Source organism: Haliaeetus leucocephalus, unplaced genomic scaffold (genome assembly GCF_000737465.1).
Source record: "Haliaeetus leucocephalus isolate CR32 unplaced genomic scaffold, Haliaeetus_leucocephalus-4.0 Scaffold450, whole genome shotgun sequence".
NCBI lineage: Eukaryota > Metazoa > Chordata > Aves > Accipitriformes > Accipitridae > Haliaeetus > Haliaeetus leucocephalus.
This window is the reverse complement of record NW_010972886.1, coordinates 11,909,741-11,931,042: the sequence shown is the minus strand read 5'-3', so window position 1 is coordinate 11,931,042 and position 21,302 is coordinate 11,909,741. Positions and strand designations below refer to the sequence as shown.

General features: G+C 38.2%; 1 protein-coding gene across 1 annotated transcript in view; it reads left to right on the top strand.

Moving 5' to 3' along the window:
* MACROD2 (MACRO domain containing 2) overlaps positions 1-21,302 on the top strand; it is an 896,045-nt gene that overhangs the window by 179,854 nt on the left and 694,889 nt on the right. Inside the window, exon 4 of the mRNA XM_010574793.1 lies at positions 12,821-12,850. Coding sequence (XP_010573095.1) covers positions 12,821-12,850 — 30 coding nt within the window. The remainder of the gene's footprint in view (positions 1-12,820; positions 12,851-21,302) is intronic.

The following is a 21,302-nucleotide window of genomic DNA, read 5'->3' as shown; positions in this document are numbered from 1 at the left end:
TGTAGGTTTCATATTGTAATCTATCTACCTGATGCTTCAGGGCCATAAGATCTTCTCTAGCTATCCACTGAACCATTTCTTTGCTAATGTGGTTATAGAATATGAGATTGTTCTAGTTGCTTTCCAAGAGAAAATAGAATTTTCCATATTCAATAGTGTTTTGTTTTGTTTGTTTTTTTTTTTAATTGGCATTTAATTTATTTCTCCCTGATGATTAGAGCATGTGACCGGTGTTTTTGGGCCTCTCTCTATTAATTGCCACTAGAGAAGTAATTTTATATAGAGCTTTAAAAGGTGATTCATCTTTTTCTTTTCTGAGCAGCTATAAAAACATACTCTACCTGCCTTACAGATGTGCTTATATATAGCATAAGATGCCTGTAATGTCCTTTGACATTACTGCTCTCTGTATTTGTATAAGCAACATTTGTACTTTGCCTAATTCTTTGTTTTCTTAGTACATTTTTGAAAAAGTACTCAGCTGACTCATAAATCACGCTAGTAGTGTTAGAATAATGAAATGAAGTGTTTGCTATGCACAAATGAGATTATAGTATCCCTGTTGGTGTTTCCTAGATGTGGAATAGATCCCTGTGAGTTACATACTAATCCTGGATGCAGAAGGTCTATATGAAACCTTGGAGCTTAAGATTTTGAATTTTCCTGATATAAAGTATAGAAGGAATGATAACTCATCAAAATACCAACTTTCTGAGAAGATGTTTTCAGAAGGTTGCTTTAGATGGGCTGTATACATTGCAGCATTTGGGAGAAAAATGACTAAACTTGGACCACACACAATCATCCTAGTGTGTTTTTTTGTGGTACATGTATTTGTCTCCCTTTTTCCCTTACAGGAAGATAGGTAAACCAAAAGCATAGAAGGGCTTATTAGATCAACAGTTTAAAAATACTCAGTAATAGGAAAAAAAGGAGGAGCATATTTTGAAGTGATTAATCAGCTTTCCTAAATTTATCTTTGGTCTAATTGTCTGTAGAAATTGTTTGTAGGATTTTTTTTTTTTTTTTGCTTTGCTTCCTCTGTCCTGAGCTCTGATTAGCGAGCCACAGTCCTTTTTATTGAAGCTTTCAGTGAGAATACCTCCAACAGTTAGGTGCTATGGTATACAAAAAAGCTCACAATTGAGTTGTGGCCCAGGCAAAGGGTCAAACTTGTTCACTTATTTGTTTTACATGGTGGTACTACTCTTGAGTCAATGGGCAAACTGTTACTAGAAGCAACAAAAGAAAATGTTAGCAGAAATAGCGAGTATAAGCACTTCTTGCGGCTTTGAGTAGTGGTTATAACTGAAATGATTTGTGGTAGAAGTGCTTGAGGTGATGATGGTAAATTAACCACAAGCATCTTTGCCACCAGAGGGTGAATTCACATCATCTGTCTTGGGTTCACAAAACACAGATGTCCCACATTGCCACCTGACAGTGCGTACCTCTCATCACTGGCCATTTAGGGAAATCAGTCTTCCACATGTGGTCTTCTGATTGATATACAAAAGTCATGTCTGCTCTAGACAGCCAAAATACATTGCCTAACTGGGAATAGCCCTACATGACGAGGTAGCACGAGTCCTGCTTGATATGGGCAACGTTTTCATATCTAAATTTGCCTGGTGGAATTAGCAGTAAGCAAGGATGGGAAATTTTAGGGTTGACTCTCTGGTGCATATACCATGAAGCTATTGATTTAGGTGTTGCAGCTTGACGATTTCTCTTTCCGCATGGCGTTATTGGCGTGCAACAGTGCAGCCAGCCAACCCTCCTGTTGTGCTTCAGAGAAAATGAAAGATTCTTGTCCAGCCTAACCTCAGTAAATTTTTCATCAAAGCCTTAATACTGCTTCTGCCAGATATAATCTGCTTGAATGCACAATCTTATAACAACAGTGCCTATTTACTGCATTTTTTTTTATAATAGCTTTAATCTCCATCATTAAGAAGTGCCTGTAATCTTAGTGTTAAAGAGGTATCTTGAGACTATAATAAAACTGACTCCTTGCTTTATTTCTCATGCAGCCATGGCGTAGCCAAGGAGCAAGTGTGCAGCTGATACACAGGCAAATAAGGTGCAGGGCAATTTCTGGTAGGCAGGTGACTGAGCAGTAAGGCTCCAACCTGACGATTGTCGAGATAAGTCAACTGTGAGCATCTGCAGCTAGGAAAGATTAGAAACCCCCAAAAAGCTGACAGGAGCAAAGAATTGTCCCACACAATCTGAAATCCTGTCATTGCTGGGGATTTCATCTGGGCTCTTGGCTCTGTCATGCCTTTGAAAATATCTACAGGCCTTCACATCATTTTGATTACTTGTGAGCTCCCTTTTCTTTAAAGTTCCTGAATAGAGTTTTTTAAGTTTTCAGGGCATGTGAAAATGGTAAGTGCACAGTAAAAGTATTTTTTTTAACTTTAGATTATGTTTCTCCATTTTAAGACATGTAACGGATTGCATGTTGCAGGAACAGTAAAATGGAGAAGATAATCAATCTCTCTCTAAGCTGACTTACTTTTACCATAAAAGAGGCAATTTCTGATTTCTCTGATAAAGTAAGTTGATGGCTACACTTTATTCTTAATATCTTTTATGGCCTTCTCAAGATTTTTATTTTTAGCTTATAGATGGTAACTTTTTGAAACAATCAGTTAAGATAAAGTATGGATAGTGTATTTGACAATAGTATACAGAAAGATTTGGGACAATATTCTGATGGACAGTGTGGAATGTCCCGTCCATATTTTACTGTAATAGATTATTCTTGGTTTGACTGAAATACTGAGGTTGTTAAGTTCCACTTTCCCTTATAAAGGAATACATGACCATCATTATCCAAATATTTAGCCCCATAGCAACAGTTTGGGCCTATGTTTGAAAAAAAAAGTGCAGTAAAATACATAACCAGATTCTCTGTTTCTTCTGTGATGTGGCTCACACTGACCACAGTGGGAGCTGCTTCTAATTTCAGGCCATGTAAAGAAAGGATCATTAGAGAGGTTATACAACACGTTCATATGCAGAGCATGTTAACATTCGCCCAGTTGGATAGATTTTAAAGTAGACCTTACTTCAGTGCTTTACTTGCAGGCTCTTCACATCCTACATGTCTGCGCTAGTTGCTTGCAGGAGCTTGTAATTCATTGTCAAAATCTTCCTTCCAGGCTGCTTTTGGAAAAACAGTGCAGTAACACCTTGCCTTCCTCTAGCTTTGTGGCAAAATTTGCAAGTGAAGTCTTGTCTGCATAGCTGGAAAAAAGTGCCAGGGCTGTTTTGGTAGGACATGAGGTGTGCCCCCCCCCCCCCCGCCTTTCTTTTTTCTTCTTCTCTTTCATTTTTTTTTGAATGAATATTGTTTGTCAGTCTTAATACCCTAAGAAAAAACAGTGGTGTGGCCACTTACTACTTTTACTCCAAAATACGCCCACCAAGGTCAGCCCTGCAGCTGTAGCCAGGATTTACCTTGCTTAGACTGCTGTTGAGTAAATCAGAAGCACCACGGGGTGTGCCTGCACCACAGGGTACGCCTGCACCACAGGGTACCTCTTACTGCTGGTTACCCTATGGAAAAATGCACTGTGCTGCTGTCAGGGCAAGGCCCCAGGTAGCTTCTTTTCAGCGGTGGCCTTTGATTTCATAACAAGTTAGTGGGTTTTATTGTTTTGAAGCCTGAATGTTGAATATTGGCATTTCAAGACTGAAATATGTTAGTTTTTATCACCCTTTGATTTCTTTTTGATTTTCAGAGCATAATTGTTGTAGTAAAACTTTTTGCAATCAGACATTTTCCTTCTTGAAATTGAATATTATGCAATTATTTCCTAGTGAAGGAAATTGAAATGAAATCTTGTGATTAGCTACACCGTAAGTACCGTACCAATGTTTTAAAAATAAAAAAAAAAAAAGAAGAAAAAGCTCATAGGGTAGTGGTCTTGTGTACAGGTAGACTTTGGGAGGTTCAGATCTGGTTGTAATTTTGAAAAGACAAAGGAAAGAAAGCACAAAGAACTTCACTCTAATTTTTTTCTGTTTTCCAGACAACTTGTTCTAGTACCTTTGGAATACTGGAAAAATGCATGAATAATATAATTTTCACTAATTATTTTGAAATGATTGCTACCAAAACTGCTTTTCTAATTGTGCAGGTAGAACCTAGGACTACCTCTTACTCTATTTTGCGTAGGCTTTTAAATATTGATGATTACTCTACTTAATGGATTAATTACATACTGCAGCACTTTGATTCCCTTTAGTGTTACATTTACAAACCACACAAATGGCCCAAATTATGAGATGAAGAATTGGCTATAGTAGACTTGATGTTTTCTTCCTCATTATTCTGCCCTGAAGTAAGTTCCTGTTGCTTTACATTTTAGCTCGACTATGTTCTAAAATACCTTGATGATCTAGAAGGCAACTTTACGTGGTTGAGCAAACCACAAATTGACACACAAAATGGATGAAATCTTAATTCATAGCTTTCCCTTTAGCATCTGGTAGTGTGTGTGACAATTTATCAACCTGTGTTTTAGAATGAAATTATTCCTGCTTTGTGCCTTTCTCACGTTTGCCAGAAACAATGAGAGGAACGTAAAAAAATGAGCGTGCCTTCTGCAAAGGGGTTCATGCAAAACATGACAATGGACGTTTCTGTGCTTACCAGCCAGTTTTAGCCTTTTCTAGCTCCTTCCCATTCAAACTGCAGCTTCTGATTCAACAAGTCTGTTGTTTTCTCCCTCCCAAGGATGAGATCAGCCTCATCAAACAAGTTCTTCTAACTGTGCTTCACAAGGTGCTGGCGGGAAACCTTTTCCTTTTGCATCACTTGTCTTTCCTTTGATTTGTAATAGATGTTTCTGTCTAGCTGAAAATAATACCAGTGGATGGGTATGAAGGGTATGAATTTCACTGGTAGGAACATGTGAACTGATGGTTTTGTGGGATTTCACCTAGAAATGTTTTGCAGAGTTGTGTTTGGGACTGAAGACCTTCTTATGATGAACACCATTCTTAAAACCAAGTTCATCTGGATTTTTTTTATATTCTTTTAAGTTACATTTTTTGCTGCGGTTGACTGACTTCCCCACCAATTGTGGTGATTTGGAGTCCTCACGCTACTGTAAAGTTTAGGCTTCTTTGAAAGTTGGAGCCTAATCTTCAGTCCATATGGAAGTTTATACAGCAGCATTTAGGAAGCACTCCAGGCCAAATGCCTTCTCTCGTGTTTTTTTCAGTATGTGTTAGTCAACTTCAATTTCTGTTAATTTTCTCTCATTCTGCATTAAAGCAATTAATGTATTTCACTGTAAAGTAAAAACCTGTCATTTTGCTCCTTCTACTTTGAAGGTATGCCTCTGACGAACTCTAAATTTTAAATGCCAGACTGACTGCTGTGTGCTTATTTCTATACTGCGTTCACAGTACACTGATGCTCCTGATGACTGCTGCCTTACCTACATTGGTTTTTGTGGGTTTGGTGGGGTTTTTTTTGGGCGGGGGGTGGTGGTGTTCACTCTTCATATCAGATTTCAGAGATGCTTTGCATATGACTGATTAAGCTTAATGGGTATAATATGTAACTGTTAAAAATAGCTTTCTTGCACAAATGCACATTATATATTGACTTGGTAACATATTAACAGAAGGAAAATAACTGAAAAGTTGTGACAGTTATTGTTTACTTATTGAATTCAGAATATTGTGAAGGCAATTTCCTTGACAGGTTCAACTTCAGAGCACTTAATACTATTGCTGATTTTTTTTTCCTTAATCTACCTATGAAGTACCCTTTACAAGCTTGAAATTGGAGATAACGACTACTTTATTTGAGATGGCAAAACTTAGTTTTAACAATTTGTTCTCTATACAGAATTTGTGAGGGGAGGAATAGAATAGCACAGGTTGTATGACAAGTAAACCACAAGGCCATTTTATTAGTTCCAAATACAAAACCTGTACTTTTAACTGCACAAAGCCTTCTGTTAGATTTTATTTATCTTTAAAGCAGGACAAATTTGTAGTGTGCACTTTCAGTATTTGGGAAAAAAGTAAGGCATGGAAAATTCAGTCCCCTTCTTTTGTCTCCCACATCATCTGTTTTGCTAACACAGATGATGGAAACTTCATAAGCTGAATTGTTTGGACTCATTAGGTCATGCTTCTGGACACCTTGGCTTTTTAGAAAGAGAGCTTAAGTTGGTACTTTTTACTAACAATAAAATAAGACTGGGTAGACATTCACGTCTATTTACTGAGTTTTATTATGGGCGGAAGAGGAGGGGGTTTCTTAATACATGGAAGCTCAAGTCTTTGAGTGTGTATCAAGAATGTGATGTACTCTCGATCACCCATTAAAAGCAAGCAAACCCCCAAACTATTGGGCTAAACTCAGAAGCATCTTAAGAGCCTTCAGGAGCAGAGTGGTCGAGGCCAGGTCTTTGGCCGATGCAGGGATTGCTCCAGGGATCTGTGGCATGAGGGCTGGGGTGCGCAGAGCAGCCAGTCCTCTGTGGGGACTGGCCCAGTGCCCTTGCACTCAGGGTGTAGCCGCCTATGTGAGGCTCCAGCTTGTGCGTTAGCCAAAGGATTCAATTCCGGTTTGGCTCTTTGGTGTTAGTCCAGAGGGGTGAAAGCCCTTTCCAGGTGTAAAGAGAAGCAACTTGTTTATAGAAATCTTCTGCACCGTAGAAAACAGTTAAGTAAATTGCTGCTACCCATAATATGGAGCTGTTTCTGGTGGATGGTTGCATGCAGGTTATCGTCACACCCTCCATATTGAGTAAGTATCTGAAGGCTGTATTTACAGAAGGCATACAGGTGTCTGAAGATGCTAATAGTGGTACTGACTGATGTGCCTAAACATTTTAAGTCGATCTTATTTTGTAGGCTGGGTGGTTTTCTAATTTCTTGTAGTCTCTGCTTTGCATCATTAGGCACTTACATAACTTTGCAAATCTGGCCCAGTCCATTGTTATAATGTTATTTTATCTCTCCTGATTGCTGTGGCTTTGTGTGCAAGGAAGTATTTTGAGTAAAGTTAATTATAGTGGTGCCTATATTGCAGTATATTGTGTATGGCTGATTTTATTTACTATATGTACTTTGAAATTACTTGATGTTCTTTAAGCCTATGGCTTTTTACTTAAAGGCACCAAAACACATCTCATGTTAAAAATGGTTGAATGTACAAGGTGCAGTTGTTAGCTCACTCTTCTTTGTTCTCTCTGCTTTCTTGAGAAAAGATCAAACAAAATGCAGTGACAGGTAAGGATGTTTCACAAAACACCTAGAAGAAATGTAGCTTCCCATTCCATAAATTACTGGTACTCTGCTCACCAGCTGCCTGTTATGATGTTTTATTGATGGCAAAAAATGGTGTCTGAGGCAATAGAATGTCTTGCATCTTACAACACTGCCAGTTATAAAGATGTCTTCTTGAATAAATTTCACAATTAGAAAGTATTGACAAAAATATTTAATCTTTTTTACATCAAAATAAGCTCAAAACATCTGCTGCCAAAGTCAGACAATATCAAGTAATCTTTTAAAAGTATATTTTTATTATACTGACAGATGCATGGCTGCATGACATAGATGTCAATTTAAGTTACTAGTGCCATTAATACTTGACAAAGACATGCTCCCAGAAGAATTTATGTTTTTAAAATGTTGTCAGATGAGTATGTGCCAACAAAAAGTAACCAGAGTTATTCAGCTATGTTGTTAACAAAGCTAAAAGCATGTTATCTCCAGAGACATAACAAAAATTCGTATTCACATCTTTTCTATTCTCTAAATTCCACAGAAGTGACAGAAGAAAAAATAATTCTGTGTCTGCAAATGTCTGTTTAAGCAACCCATACATGTATCCTTTTTCACTTTTTATACCTTTTGGCTTACTGCACAGAAAGATTCGCAGTTTCATTTGAGGTGAACTTCTTCAGCATTCGATTTCCACAAAATTTAAAATAATCCTACTTCTTGGCAAGGATGCTGTTGTAAAGAGAACATTGAGGAAAATGTTAAGACCTGTGCCAGAGTTTCTGGTCTGCTCATTCAGTCAAAAAAGTATTTGAAAGCTATATGACAACTCATTAAGAAGGCTGAGATTTAAAACATTCATGTCCAGTTTTTATTTGTCAAATATGCTGGTATATTCATTATTCGAATTTGTACATTTTGGTAACCTTAGATTTCATTGTGCATATTCCATAATGAGAAACTAAGCTTACTTTAAATTCTTTCCTTCCAGGTGTTCTATTTTTCTTTTCTTTTCCTATTTTCCTTTCACCCCACAAGAAGTGTTTTGGAAGGAATTTTGTTTCTTAGAGCAAGAATGGAGTTTTCTGGGTAGACCAGACCAGTGTTCATGAAGTTTGCTTAGTAGTGCTGTCCTGGTGCTGCTACACTATGTTAAAAAGCATAAAAGTCTAGTCTGTGGAGGTACCCAGTCATTTGAAATACTGAATTTCTGGTTGAATCTGGGGTCATAAACATCTCATTAAAGGCTAAATTGTTATACTCCGTGATTAGAGACTGTTTTTTCTTTTAAGTGGATTTTTTTTAGAGTGGATTTTTTTCTTAGATATGAGGCTGAACTTTGAGAAACACTTTTTACTGCTAATGCTTCTAATGTATCTAATAAAAAGAAATCTAGAACTAAAGGGCTGAAAGCCATATGACTACTTCTAGAAGTATTTCAGTTCGCTGTACTGAGGCAGACTGTGAAGGTGAGATCTGTCTCTCAAAATGTAGAGTTCAAGACTGCTTTTAAAGCAGTGGCGATGCACAGCACCTCCGGTGCTGTGATTTGTCTCATCCTGAAGCTGCTATTTAAAATACAGCACAGGAACCACAGGTCCCCAAATACAGCTGGTTTGTTTGTTTTTTTTTTTTAAAATTATCATCATCATGATCAATATTGAAGCCTATGTTACTGGTGCAGGCAAAAATATCTAAAATTAGATGAGCTCTCACCTCTGCTGCCTCTTGTGGGCCATCACCCAGTGAGATGTTTTGGATGAGGTTTTATCAGTGTGTGTTATATTTCAGTCTGACAAGGAAGTATGTAGTCTGCTGGCTGCCTGACCACTCTGTGTAATCACTCCTTTTAGTATAAATGAGTACATATTAAAATAATATTTCAAGGTTTGTATAGTGAATGGATTTTCAGAATTAATGCCCAGGAATCTATTGTAAACTGTAGTTTGGAAGGAGGCAATTTTAGAAAGGTTGGGCGGGTCGACTTGAAAGGGTGATGTGAGGAATGAAACGAGGTGCAAGAAGTCTTTACCTCACATTTCTTTGGAGCCCCTTTTATGCTTGTTTGTCTTCTTTTACTGTTCTTTGCCTTGGTAACTTGGCAGCAATTCAGTCTTCCTCTTTCCTCCCACCCCAAGTCTCCTATGGCTTGAAAATCTTGTGCAGCTCTGGAATAGAGAAATAAGGAGAAGAGGTTAGTCAAGATAGATTTACTAGTTGTCTACAAATGTTGTAAGGTGTGCTACCTAAGGCTGGGCACGCCCTGAGTTAGGTGGGGGAGTTGTACATGCGCACAGTGTAGTGGTGCAACCTGGGGGGTAATTTGGACTGCATCGAGTTTGGAGGTTGAAAGCTCTCAGGGTCCCGCTGCCGGATACTCATACTTTCCCATAGTTGAACCTCTATAGCAGGAGGCCATTTCAAAGTATTTTGTGAGACTTGATCATTTGGGAGCACTGATGGACAAAATGCAGCTGTAGTTTAACACTGAGGGACTGAGAAGAGAGGCCATGCTTCCTCCAACACAATATGATGCGATTACAGCCATGGAGCTGTGCTGACCTCCTCTCTGAATCCAGGTGAAAATCCCCAGCTCTGGCTGGGGAAAAGTATTTATTAGGTGCTAAGTGACAAGTTACTTCTTTAATGGTAAGGCTTTTCCAAAGATGGAAAGAGAGGTATATTTTATTGAACCTTTCAGGTACAGTCTGAAAAATCTGAAAATAAAAGTTCTTGCTTTTTGAGTAACACATTATCTTTCTGGAAAGGATACTGTGAATATAATTCAGTCATGTTCTTTCCTGGCATTGTAGGAAAATTGTTTGATTTTCCTTCTAGTATGCAAGCATAATTCTTTTTTAAAAAATGTGCCTATGAATTATTACTGCAATTTCAATAGCTGTAGCAGATGCATTGCAGCCAAAAATCTATTTGAACTGTTTTTGCTGTTTCTATAGAGAAGTGTGTGGTGCTGACTTATAGTATATGTTATTAACAAGTTTTAGAAAGTATTGGAAAGATGAACATTGTCATGAAAACTTAATGAGAGAAACGTAATTCTCTGAGAAGCCATCAAATGAAAGTTTGCAATGGGGATGTTGGCTTCGTATCAGAAGAAACTTTTTTAGCAGTGGAAACTTTCGTTACAGTGAGGTATAACAGGTCTTAGCTGTGTGTCTCATGTCTCTCAAACATAATAACTGAAATCCTAGAATTTGACTCATTCAAGAACTAGAATGGTAATCGTAGGTATATTCTATGGTGCCAGAAAGAATAAGCTTGAATAGCAGACTCATGGCAGTAGATGACACTTCATTACTTTTATTTTCTTCTGATATGAAGTATGCTTGTTTTCATCTCAGATAAACTCATTTTACTGCAGGGAAGGTGATGTTACCTGTTGCAAGAGGCCTTTGGAAGCTGCTGTAAAAATATGTGGGGCTATGTTTAATTTGTGTCTATCTTTAATAGTGAATTTCAGTGAGGGGAAGAGCAGGTAAACACAGAAAGATTGGAGTTCAGTGGCACTCTTTGCAATACGTCTGCACACATTTATTATTACTATCATTATGTCTTTTTCAAAGGCAATTGATATATGGCAATATTTGTTCCCTGCTAGCACTTTATAGAGGATAGCCAAGAGTCTAAAGCAGTCTTGTTATGCTATGTAAAAGCAAAGTAACTGTGACAGTGATGTCCTAGCAACGCAGTTGATTCATGGGATGTAGATACATGAAAGTTAAGGATCTTGAGCTAATATAACAGTATGTGACAGCCAAAAAAGAGGATTTGCACTGTCTTCTCCAAACTGTGTTGCCCCATCTTCTCTTTCCTAGCCACACTGTTCTGCCACTTGTGTATCTCTCCATGAGCCAGTTCAACTCAGTGGTGTGTCAGAAATCTGAAGCAAAAGAAATAGTGGATAATTTTCAGCTGGTTTACTGAGTTGCATCTGAAAGAGGAATCCAGACAGCAAAAAGGAAGTCAGGCACTTCTTTGAAAATGGCTACAAATAGCTTTGTTTTAGAAACAAAGATTATTTGCCCCATTTTCCTCCATCTAATCTTGCAGAGTATTAGAACCAGGCTTGGATCAGGAAGATGCACGAGAACAACCCTCTAGGTCTTGGTCTCAACAATTCACTCACTCGGTAAGTGTAGGAGCAACTAGTCCTAGGATGGATAACGGTCCCTGTAGTTTGCAGTTTATTTTGATTTTTGTCAGTTATGCTGGTTATAAACCTGCGTATTTATCTCTTTAAAGAGCATTGTATTTTGAATAATATAGAGCTACTTCCTGAGTCACTGTAAGATAATAGCATTAATGGTATATGTTGCTTTCAAAATTAGAGATCTTGGATATGCTGTTTTGATGGAAAATCTAGCTTTTCGATGAAGACAGTTTCACTGCAGTGTCAGGGAAAGCTGGTTGCAAATGGTTGAGCTGAAAGTGTATGTTAACTCAAAGATGTTTGTAGAATATTGGAAAAAATGAGGAAGACAAAGGTAACTCGATTTTTTGTAGAAGTCTCAAGAAAGCGATGAAATAAAACAACAGCAGGGAGTTTGCTGTTCACAGTCTTCTATTTAGGAAGCAGAGGGAAATCATAGAAACAATAACGTGTAACAGTAAAAAGTCTGGATACTGGAAAATACCTAATTTATTCTGTGTATCTTGTCATCTACCCTTGTCCTGGAGCAGGAAATGTTTTGATGTCTTGCTTCTCCTTTACTCATCAGGAAGCAATAAGAAATACTTGCATCCATCCCTTATACTCTTGCTTTTATACTGCGTTTTATCTATGTTACGATATGACAGGGATTTGTTTCCCACACATCTAAAGGGTGAATACTTTACTGAAGGCAGGCTTAGAAGCCTAGGCTTTCCTTCTGTTTTTGCCTAGGCTGTGAAAGGAAAATGTTTGGCATGGCTCCAATTGTGCTAGCTTAATTTGAAGGACCATCTTGTATCACCATGCTCTGAAAATTGCTTTCCATAAGTGATTTATCCATTTCTGGCATGGGTGGCCGGATGGTTGCAGTACAGAGGCAATTAAGCATACTGAGTGAAATCCCAACTTAATTGCATACAATGGTAAAACACCCTTTGATATCAATGGGGCCAAAGTTTCTCATTGTCATCCTCAAAGGTCCCATGTCACAGAAAACAAGGAGAGCTAACCCAAAGTGGCATCAAAGTCTATTTAAGTTTCTCTAAAATGAAAGACTTTTACTTCATTTGGTAATCACAAAGGAATGTGGTTTATAGAGTTATAAATTCAAGATTATAATTTCATAAGCTATTCAACACATTATGTTTAATAATTGTATTACTGTTTTTATTTATTAGTTTATATGTTCAAAATAGTGCAAAGGTAAAGACTGCAATTGCATTTTACATAAATGCTTGTTTTTGCAATGAATATTTTTGGATAAGCGAAGAGTAGCAAAGTTACTGAAACAATGGAAAATCTCTTGTCAAACATCTTCTGTTTTGGTTCCATCTATATTTAGGAAGCTCAGTGCTAATGATTCTCCTTTTGTTCTTCTTGCAGCTAATTCCAGCCTTCTTGGAGGTGGAGGAGGTGAGTCTTGGTTTAATGCTCTATTTATTCTTAAATAAGTGTGAAATATATGCTGAACAAATGTAGTGTTTAGTTGGTTATAAAACAGTATGTGATAAGTTCAAAAGATGGAAATGTAAAATTATTAGATGGGCAAACTCACCAAAGTTGATGTTTCATATCACCATGAGGCAGGGTTTGTGACTGCTGCTCAATCCCATTTCCCTTCTGGATTAGACTAGGGCTGACCTGTATATGAGGCTGACTGAAATATAAAAGAGCTGAACTGCCTTATGTTATGTTGTGTTTAAGTATTTAGGATTTTTAATTTACTTCAAGGGAACCTTGAATGGATGTTAAATAAACAGTTTTAAAAGAAATATTAAAAAATTAAAACACTGTAAAAAGTCATTTTAGTAAATTAATGAGGCTTTATCTTTGCACTTTTTTTTTTTTTTAAACTCAGTTGCTTACCCCATTCTGTTTGCCAGAATACTCAAGCAGATTTAAATACAAATCTTTGGTGCATGTTAGATAAGCTACTAACAAGTCTGCTAGTAAGACAGAGATACTCAAGTGCATATAGTGTGTATTGTTTCCAAATATATGGATGCTGTTTTATTTTAGTAGATCGATGCTATTTTGCTTTTTGTAATACTGTAGTACTGTGGCCATAAAAGCTTACACGAGTGTTAACAATTCAGGAAAAAAAAACCCATGAAGAGCTTGATCTCAGTTTTCTGTGACTTCCCCTGCCTCCCAGAGGGAAGTAAAAGAGCTCAGTTCTGGAAATTTCACAGTGCAGGAGCAGTACAGGCAGCGACTAATCTTCCTTCCTGGCTGGAGTTAAAAGGACTTGATGATCAGAGCTTACATATGCAAGAGTAAAGGAAAGGGCTCTGTGAAAAGACAGAAGATTGCTGTTGCTTGTGAGACTTGAGGATAAGTCGTCAAAGCTTTTGTTTTAACAGCCTTAACTGAACAGGCCTCCCTTATTTGTGCACCATGAAAAGGTGCTTGACAACTGCACCCAGGTGTCTAAATAAAACTGTTCATGTTTCTCAGCTGTGTGTCTGGACACTGAAGTACAGGGAAGCCTTACCTGGTAATCCTGTTGGATTAATCTGTTTCTTTTGATTCGAGTTAGTTGTTTGCAGTATCCCAAATTTTTCTTTGTTTAAAAGATAATCCTTTAAAACGTAATCCTTTGCTAGCCATTCATGTTCCTGTGGAGCCGTCCGCTTACCTCCTCTCCAGCGCTTGCTCCCAGCTGGTAATGTCAAAAAAAAAAAAAAAAAAATCGATGCAAATGTTCAAATTCCAATCAGGTTCCCAGAGCACTGCTACTGCTGAAAGGATTTGGCTGTTGACTTTCTGTGGTATTTATTCAGCTGGACTGTACTTCAAAAGTTGATGTCCATTCCGTGTGGCACTAGATAAAGTGGCTCACCCTCTGTGGCAGATGGGATGAGCCCACACCACAGGTCAAGTTGGGATTTTTCCTATATTTTATGTGTTAAAACTGGGGGAGTTTCAATTGAGTTAATTTATTGGCAATTAAAAACATCTTGGCCCCCCCGCCCCACCCCCACCCCCCGCTTCCTGTTCTCCTGCCCCCACTCAGGGCAGGCCAAGATAATGGCAGCACAGAGACTGGGGCACCTTCTCTTCTGCATCTCCCCTCTCTCCTCCTGCCTTGGCGTCTTTGTGGGCTTTTACCACCATTTCTTCAATAGCTTTCCTCAGCAGCATTGGGAAGCTGCTGTGGCAGGTTGAGTTTTGGCACACAGTGGGTCCTGTAGGGAACCAGCTGCAACTGGCTGTGGGCAGCACAGGGCAGTCCCGACGCCCTCCCACAGAGGAGGTCTCCGTGCAGCCCCCCATGGCCAAAACCATGTGAAACACAATCCCAGATTCTTTAATCTCCAGTAGACGGATAACAACGTACCCCATGCTTGCGATGCAGGTAAAAGACCAAATTTGACCATTATTTTATGGCTTAGAGTTTGACTGCTGATGGTTGAGGGGCTGCGTTTGTGCTCTGGAGGTGCCATGAGCTGCCTTTGGGTAGGGTGGCTGATGTGTCTTCAGAGTGCAGTCGCTTAGGTCTTCTGAGCCTTTTGAGGAAAAACCCTGAGAATTTCACTGCCAAAGTACTCTACGAGTTTGGGAGGCTGCCATGGGGTGCCTGTGGCTCCGTCCTTGGGTGCATGTGTTGGCTGTGCCCTCTTGGAGAAGCGAAGGGTGCCCAGGGTCTGCAGGCTGGAGCTTGCTCAGGGAAGCACAAGATGGCAGCGCCCCTGGCTGGCCCACCTGCCTGCCGCAGGCAGATGAAGCCCGGAGCCCCTACCTCTTGGAAGAATCCTTGCTACTGGCAACATGCATTTCTTTGTAGAAGGGATAGTTTTGTTTCCAGTTGAATGGTTTTGGATTTTAAATTCTGGATATATTTTTCCTTTTTGAAGAAGGAATTGGCGGCAGCGCTCTGTGTGAAATATTGCTAGTGAATTATTAAAACTTTATTATATACGTAAACACCAAAGCCTTCTTTTGATTGCAGATGCTGAATATTTATGATAATGCATAATACCAGTGTAGTTTCTCCAATAATGGGATTCAGATCTCTTCAGTAACGCTCGTTAATTTAATCTCTCTGTCACTGCTGGGGGTATGAATACGTATCTTAGTTTTACAGAAAATGAAAACTAGAAATTTCTGCTTGTCCAAGCTTGTGCAACAGGTTTTGTGATTTTGAGCTGCTTTTCAATTGTTCTCCATTTGAAATCTTTCCAGAATTGAACACAAATTAGTTGGAAATAGTTATTTGAACACCCTGATCTAACATTTGCAAATTACTCAATATGTATGTTAGAACCATCTGCTGGAGGAGAACTGTTGAGGAACCCAATGGGCAACGTTGTCGGTATACATAGTGCCCTTGGTTTTAAATTTAGGTGCTGGTGGTTTTGGGTGGCTGTTTATCATCCCTGCGTCACCTCAGAACCACATCAGTGCATCTGTGTACTTTGATTTCCCAGAGCTAGAGTAATGATTTGTTCTTGCATTCCCCATTTAAATGCTGTCTATTCACTTTCATGACCATTTGGAATGAAGAGATAAAAGCACAAAAGATACCAGAAACAATTATTCACAGAACTGGTCACTATTCACTGTTTAATCATAAAATCGAGAAACCCACAATAGGGTCTTAGAAGAATCTTTAGTTAAATATAGATGTTGAAGGTTTCTTTCTGTTTTTCACATAACTCTGAAGTTTTCAGGATTTTGTTATGAGTTTGGTGGGTGAGCTTTTTTTCTTTTTCATTCTTTACTGGTTTTAATAATTGATTTTTAATTAGGAGGCATATTTCACTTTCAGGTCTAGATTTATCACACATTCAGCATCTCACTGCTGCTATTAACTTGCAGAGAGCATTATGACTTATTTGTGCATCATGTATTATTTGTCCCATTATATTCAACAGTGCAAAGGTGAAAATTATTAAGAAAATTACCTGCATTTGGAGGGAGTGAGGAAAAAACATTTGGTATTTTGAGAAAAAATGACCCCTTTTAAAAATGTATCATGAAGTTTTGGCTGTTGAGAAATGGAAATGCCCTCTTTTTCTTGGCAATGTTTTTCTTTACATTCTTTAACAGCTGTGTAAAGGAATGAAAGTTTGTGGTTTCATGCACTTTGTTAAAGCAAAGTGAGCAAGAGCTGAGACTTCTGCTCCCCCTTAGGGTTTTGGATAGTCTGTAGGGTTTTTTAGGGTTTTGTGCCCCACTGTCCCCACTTAGTTTTCAGTTATTTTCCTTGGGGTTCATTTTTCCTTTACTTCATTTGCTGACTGTAATCAAGTTCCTGTTACATGCTGATTTCTGGCTTGGCTTGCTTTCTTTAACCTTAAATTGAGGGTATATTTAAAATAGCAAACTAGGGATTTTTTTTTTTCCCTCATAAGATTTTGTTGCCTATGCTAGAGTTGAGGAAGGAGATATCATCATTTAGTGTGTCCTGTTATGAACATAATTTTTGTCAGCTGTGTATTTGAAAACGGTAATTTTGTCTTTAAAAACTCTGAGAGGAGACAGGTTATATTCGCAGTCTTTTGGAAGCATTGTTTGGACCCAGTTTAAGTTGGTTGCCCCAAAAGATCTGTTTGCTTTTCTGTTTCTCTCCGTGTCCCTCTTTTTTGACCACTGTAACTATGTCTTTTCTAGGGCTTTTGGTGGCATGGCAAAAATTAATTCCTATATAGCCATAAGTATGTTAGCATATCTTAAATGTAGACCAGACCTACCTCTTCAGTCTGCTAAGATACGGTTTGTAAGCATGTCATTTTAAGCAACTGTTACAGCATGGGGAGCTTGTATTGTGTTCATGATCACAGCAGGGAACTCGGTTTCTCTGTACATTATCGGGTAGACTCCATTTTGAAAGTGGGATTTGCTTGCCTTCTTTGTTCGCCTTTATATCTGTGTTAGATTATAATAGTGGCAAAAAAAAGTGTTTTCTCCTGCTACAAAGAAATTACCACAGGCTGACTTCTATCCTGGAAAACAGGTTTATCAGGAGGGAAATGAGCTATTCAATGACTGGAGTCTTTTGCTGAGCCTGAGCACAAAATCACGTGGTGCAGGAGATGGACTTTGTGCAGGGGTCAGTATGCCACTTCAAAATGCGAGCAGCTTACGCTAGTCTATGTGCAAGCATCTAGTGCCATGTCAGCCCAATAGGCTTTCCGAGATAGAGACATGGATCTGGCAGATAGGACCCAGGGTTGGGTGGGGTTGAATGTCACTTTGTCTGGGGCAGCTGAAGTACCAGTAGGTACCAGTGTTCCAGCATCTGGGTGTTACCACTTGGGTCCAAACCGATGGTGGAGTTTGTCTTCCAACATGGGTATAGCAGGTCTGTAGCACAATCATCATGGCTGCTGCTAATGCTGTAGAAGTAGACTATAACTGCTGGTAGAGTGCTACTGCAAAGTCACTGGCGTTTGCCAGCCACCCTGTCTGTTTGTCACATAATTGCAGGCTAATGAGTTCAAAAAGCCAGTAATTATCTAGTCAGTAGTGGCAGAAAGGAATGGCTGACACAAATATCTTTTCTTGACATCCCTCCCCTTGGCCAGGGATAAAGTTTTTATTCTCACAGCTGTGACTTAGTTACACTACTAACCATTTCCAGCCATCTTCTGATAGTTAAATCTCTACCAAAAAAAAGGAGTTTTTTCACTGTCTGAATAGTAACTTGACATCAACTTACATGGCAAATGAATATTCATGACACTGAGAAGTGAAAGTTGTACAAGAGAAAACTGGAGGCAAGTATGAGACAACTTGTAGACCACCCCATAGCAGTGTAAAAGGAGAATAAATATTAGACTGGCCCTATGCTAGCCCATTCAAAATGTGTAACAGGAAGAAGACAAGCCTGTTTTATCCTGAACCAGGATGAGATGCTCTCTGTTTTGGATTTCACAGGGCTTGGGCTTGATATTTACATAATTTAAATGCAAGTGAAGCAAGGGTTTAAATCCAAAGTTCAAATTTGTGCATGACGTGTGCATAACATGAATGCATCCGTTGAGAGGAGAAGAAAGAGTTTGGGAAAGGAGCACTGACAGGATTCTTTCATCGAGAAAATAAGCATTATTATTTTGTATTTTTTTATGTCGGTCTGTTGGCATTTTCTTGTATCATGTCAGATACGTTTGTCAGATTGGGGTGTGCTTGCAACAAATGGCTTCATGGAACAAATGTGCTTCATCTGGAATTTCAGCTAGCTTCAAAAGCTTTCAGTTGCTTTGTACACTGAGTCATCATATCTTAGGTATTTAGATAATAGCTATGAAGGTACAAAGATTTTCCTAGCGAATAATGATCATGTAGACGAACTGATAATTTAAAGCAAATGGCCATTAGCCTTTGTTGTTAATTAATCCCTTTCTGCTAGAAGATTGCTGCTGCAATTCTGTAGGGTTGTTAAAGTGTTTTATCTCTTTTTACTGTTTGCATGCTATTCTTTTTCCTCTCTGTAAATAGAGTGGGTTTGAGAGGGCTGTATCCACCAGTTCCCCCACTGTGACAGTACATCAGCCAATTAAAATTTTAATATTTATGCATTTATGTATTTCTTTCTGTACAGCTGTAATACTAGTTCCATTGGTAGCCCAGTAGCTCAGGGTAGACTGTAACCCTTTCAAGGTGTTTGGTTCAGCCCAAAGTCTTGTTATTATTTATGAGCTTTTTGGTGGATCAGATCAAAGGAAATGGATTTCTCTGTAATTTAACCGCTTTTGTAGAATTTATTCAAACTTCCTATGTAAGCAAAAATCTTTCTTTACAGGTCAGTTATTCTTGAAATGTTTTTTCTTTCTTTCTTCAATCTGTGTATGTATGTTTACTTTCTGCCTTCTGTTATTGCAATGGATATTTCCATGTTTTAGTTCAGCTTTAATTGAAATTAGTGGGTTTTCTCATTTTGTAGTACATCTAGAGATATAATGATACTAGCTCTATAAATAAATAAGCATAGTTTATTTCAAAGGACCCTTAACCCATACTGCCATGATTGTATTTAAAATGTGTGCTCTAGTCTAGTTTCTTTTTTTGGTGTTGTTGTTTTTGTTTAAATATGATATGTATTTTGCTCTTTGGGTATATAGGGTGCTAGCTTCATTTCTCCAGTCATTTTATACATTCTTATAGTTATGGGTAATAATTATAAACAGGAAGTCTCTGGATTGATTTTAAGTATTTCTTAGTTGTTGCTTAATTGTATCCTGTTAATTATACTTTCCCAGCAGTTACTTAAAAAAGAAAAAAATTATGGTTTGCTATTTACAGGAACTGATACAGGTATGTGATCAGGTGTTAAGTTTTAAATGTGTGTGAATAGTTGTTGATGCTCATAAATGACTTTCTGTAACGATGACTTTTTTAAAATACATGGTCAGCCTTTGATTCTTTAAAGTGGTGCTCCTATTCCAGCCAGTGGTATAGGAACATGACTGTATGTTTCAGTCATGAAAATGATCTAAAATCTAGTGTGTCCAGGCATACTTAGTCACTGCTGTCCTCAGCCATTTAATGTTGCTGCTGTGTTGACTTAATTAGTCATTAAAAGGTGACGTTTTATTTTTCACTCATCAGTTAGTGAGTGCTGAGTCCACAACACTCTGAGCTCCCACTTAATTGTGAGGCCTTTTTCTTACTCAGACTGCCACACTGACTCTCCTCGTTTTGTTTAATTTCGTTATGAGGTAATTACAGTGTTATATACCCACAACTAAAAAATGAACATACACAGTTTCTGCCATATATATATGGCTTTCATATACATATATGCATGTCACTATGTATTTGTGACTGAATCTTGCAGTCGTGTCAGAAAGTCAGACTTAGCGTGTGTGTGTGTGTGCACGCACATGCGCATGTGTATAAATAAAAATATGGCATTAATTTTGTTAGACTGGGAAAGACCTTTGGTTCATGGTCATTGAAAATTTAAGGTGCTCTTGATAAAAATCCAAGCCGAAAAGGCAGGCAGTTATGTAAGGGATGTATTTCTTTTTTTGTTTCATGTTATGGGACAGAGCTGCAAATGAGGATTAGAGATCACAAACCTTCCCTAATCCACAGATACCACATTATGTATAAGGCAATTCACAGTATGTTTGTTACGTGAATTGGACATAAGCTCTAAAAATGTTAAACACTCTTTCCACATATAGACAAATACATATATGTCTCGCATGTATGTCTTGTATGCAGAAAATACAATTATTTTTTCATTTACCAAGGTGCTGCTCGAGCATCTTAGGATACTTCGTTGAGACTCTCCCCCTGTAGTTGAAGGTGAAGAGCACAGCTCCCAGGGTGAAAGTAGAGTCTGGGAGTGCAGGAAGCGACAAGTTGTGACTGTGTGATACAATAAGAATACAGTAGGTCAGACATTTGAGTCTATATATGTGCCTGTCTATAGAAGACAGATTTAAAATTAAGCATTTGATTGGTTTTCTTTAAAGAAAAAATCTGTAAATTGGGACACCTGTCAAAGTTGTTCAGTTTCACACCTAACAATCTTGACAGTGTTCCTTTTGCTGAGGTAAGAATGAAGTGAGCACTGCAGTAAAGACTTGTTTTGTTAGGCTCAAGCAGGGGTTGTGGTGTTTTTAAATCTGTTTTTCAGATTTAAGGTCCACAGCTATTTTCCTGGTCCTGTAACAGAATTACTGACTACTCAGTAGGAGAAAAATGTAAAATGCAATTTAAAACATTTTTAAAAAACACATTTATTTATTTTTACAGCTGATATTAAAAGAAATAGAACAAATGAAATAAAGGAGTGATGGAGGTACTTGACTTACAGACACAGAGGCACTTTCGAATATCAGCCCATGTATTGAAGTTTTCATGCTGGTATGCCTAAATACAAAACAAAGACCTTAATCAGTAGAGAGTT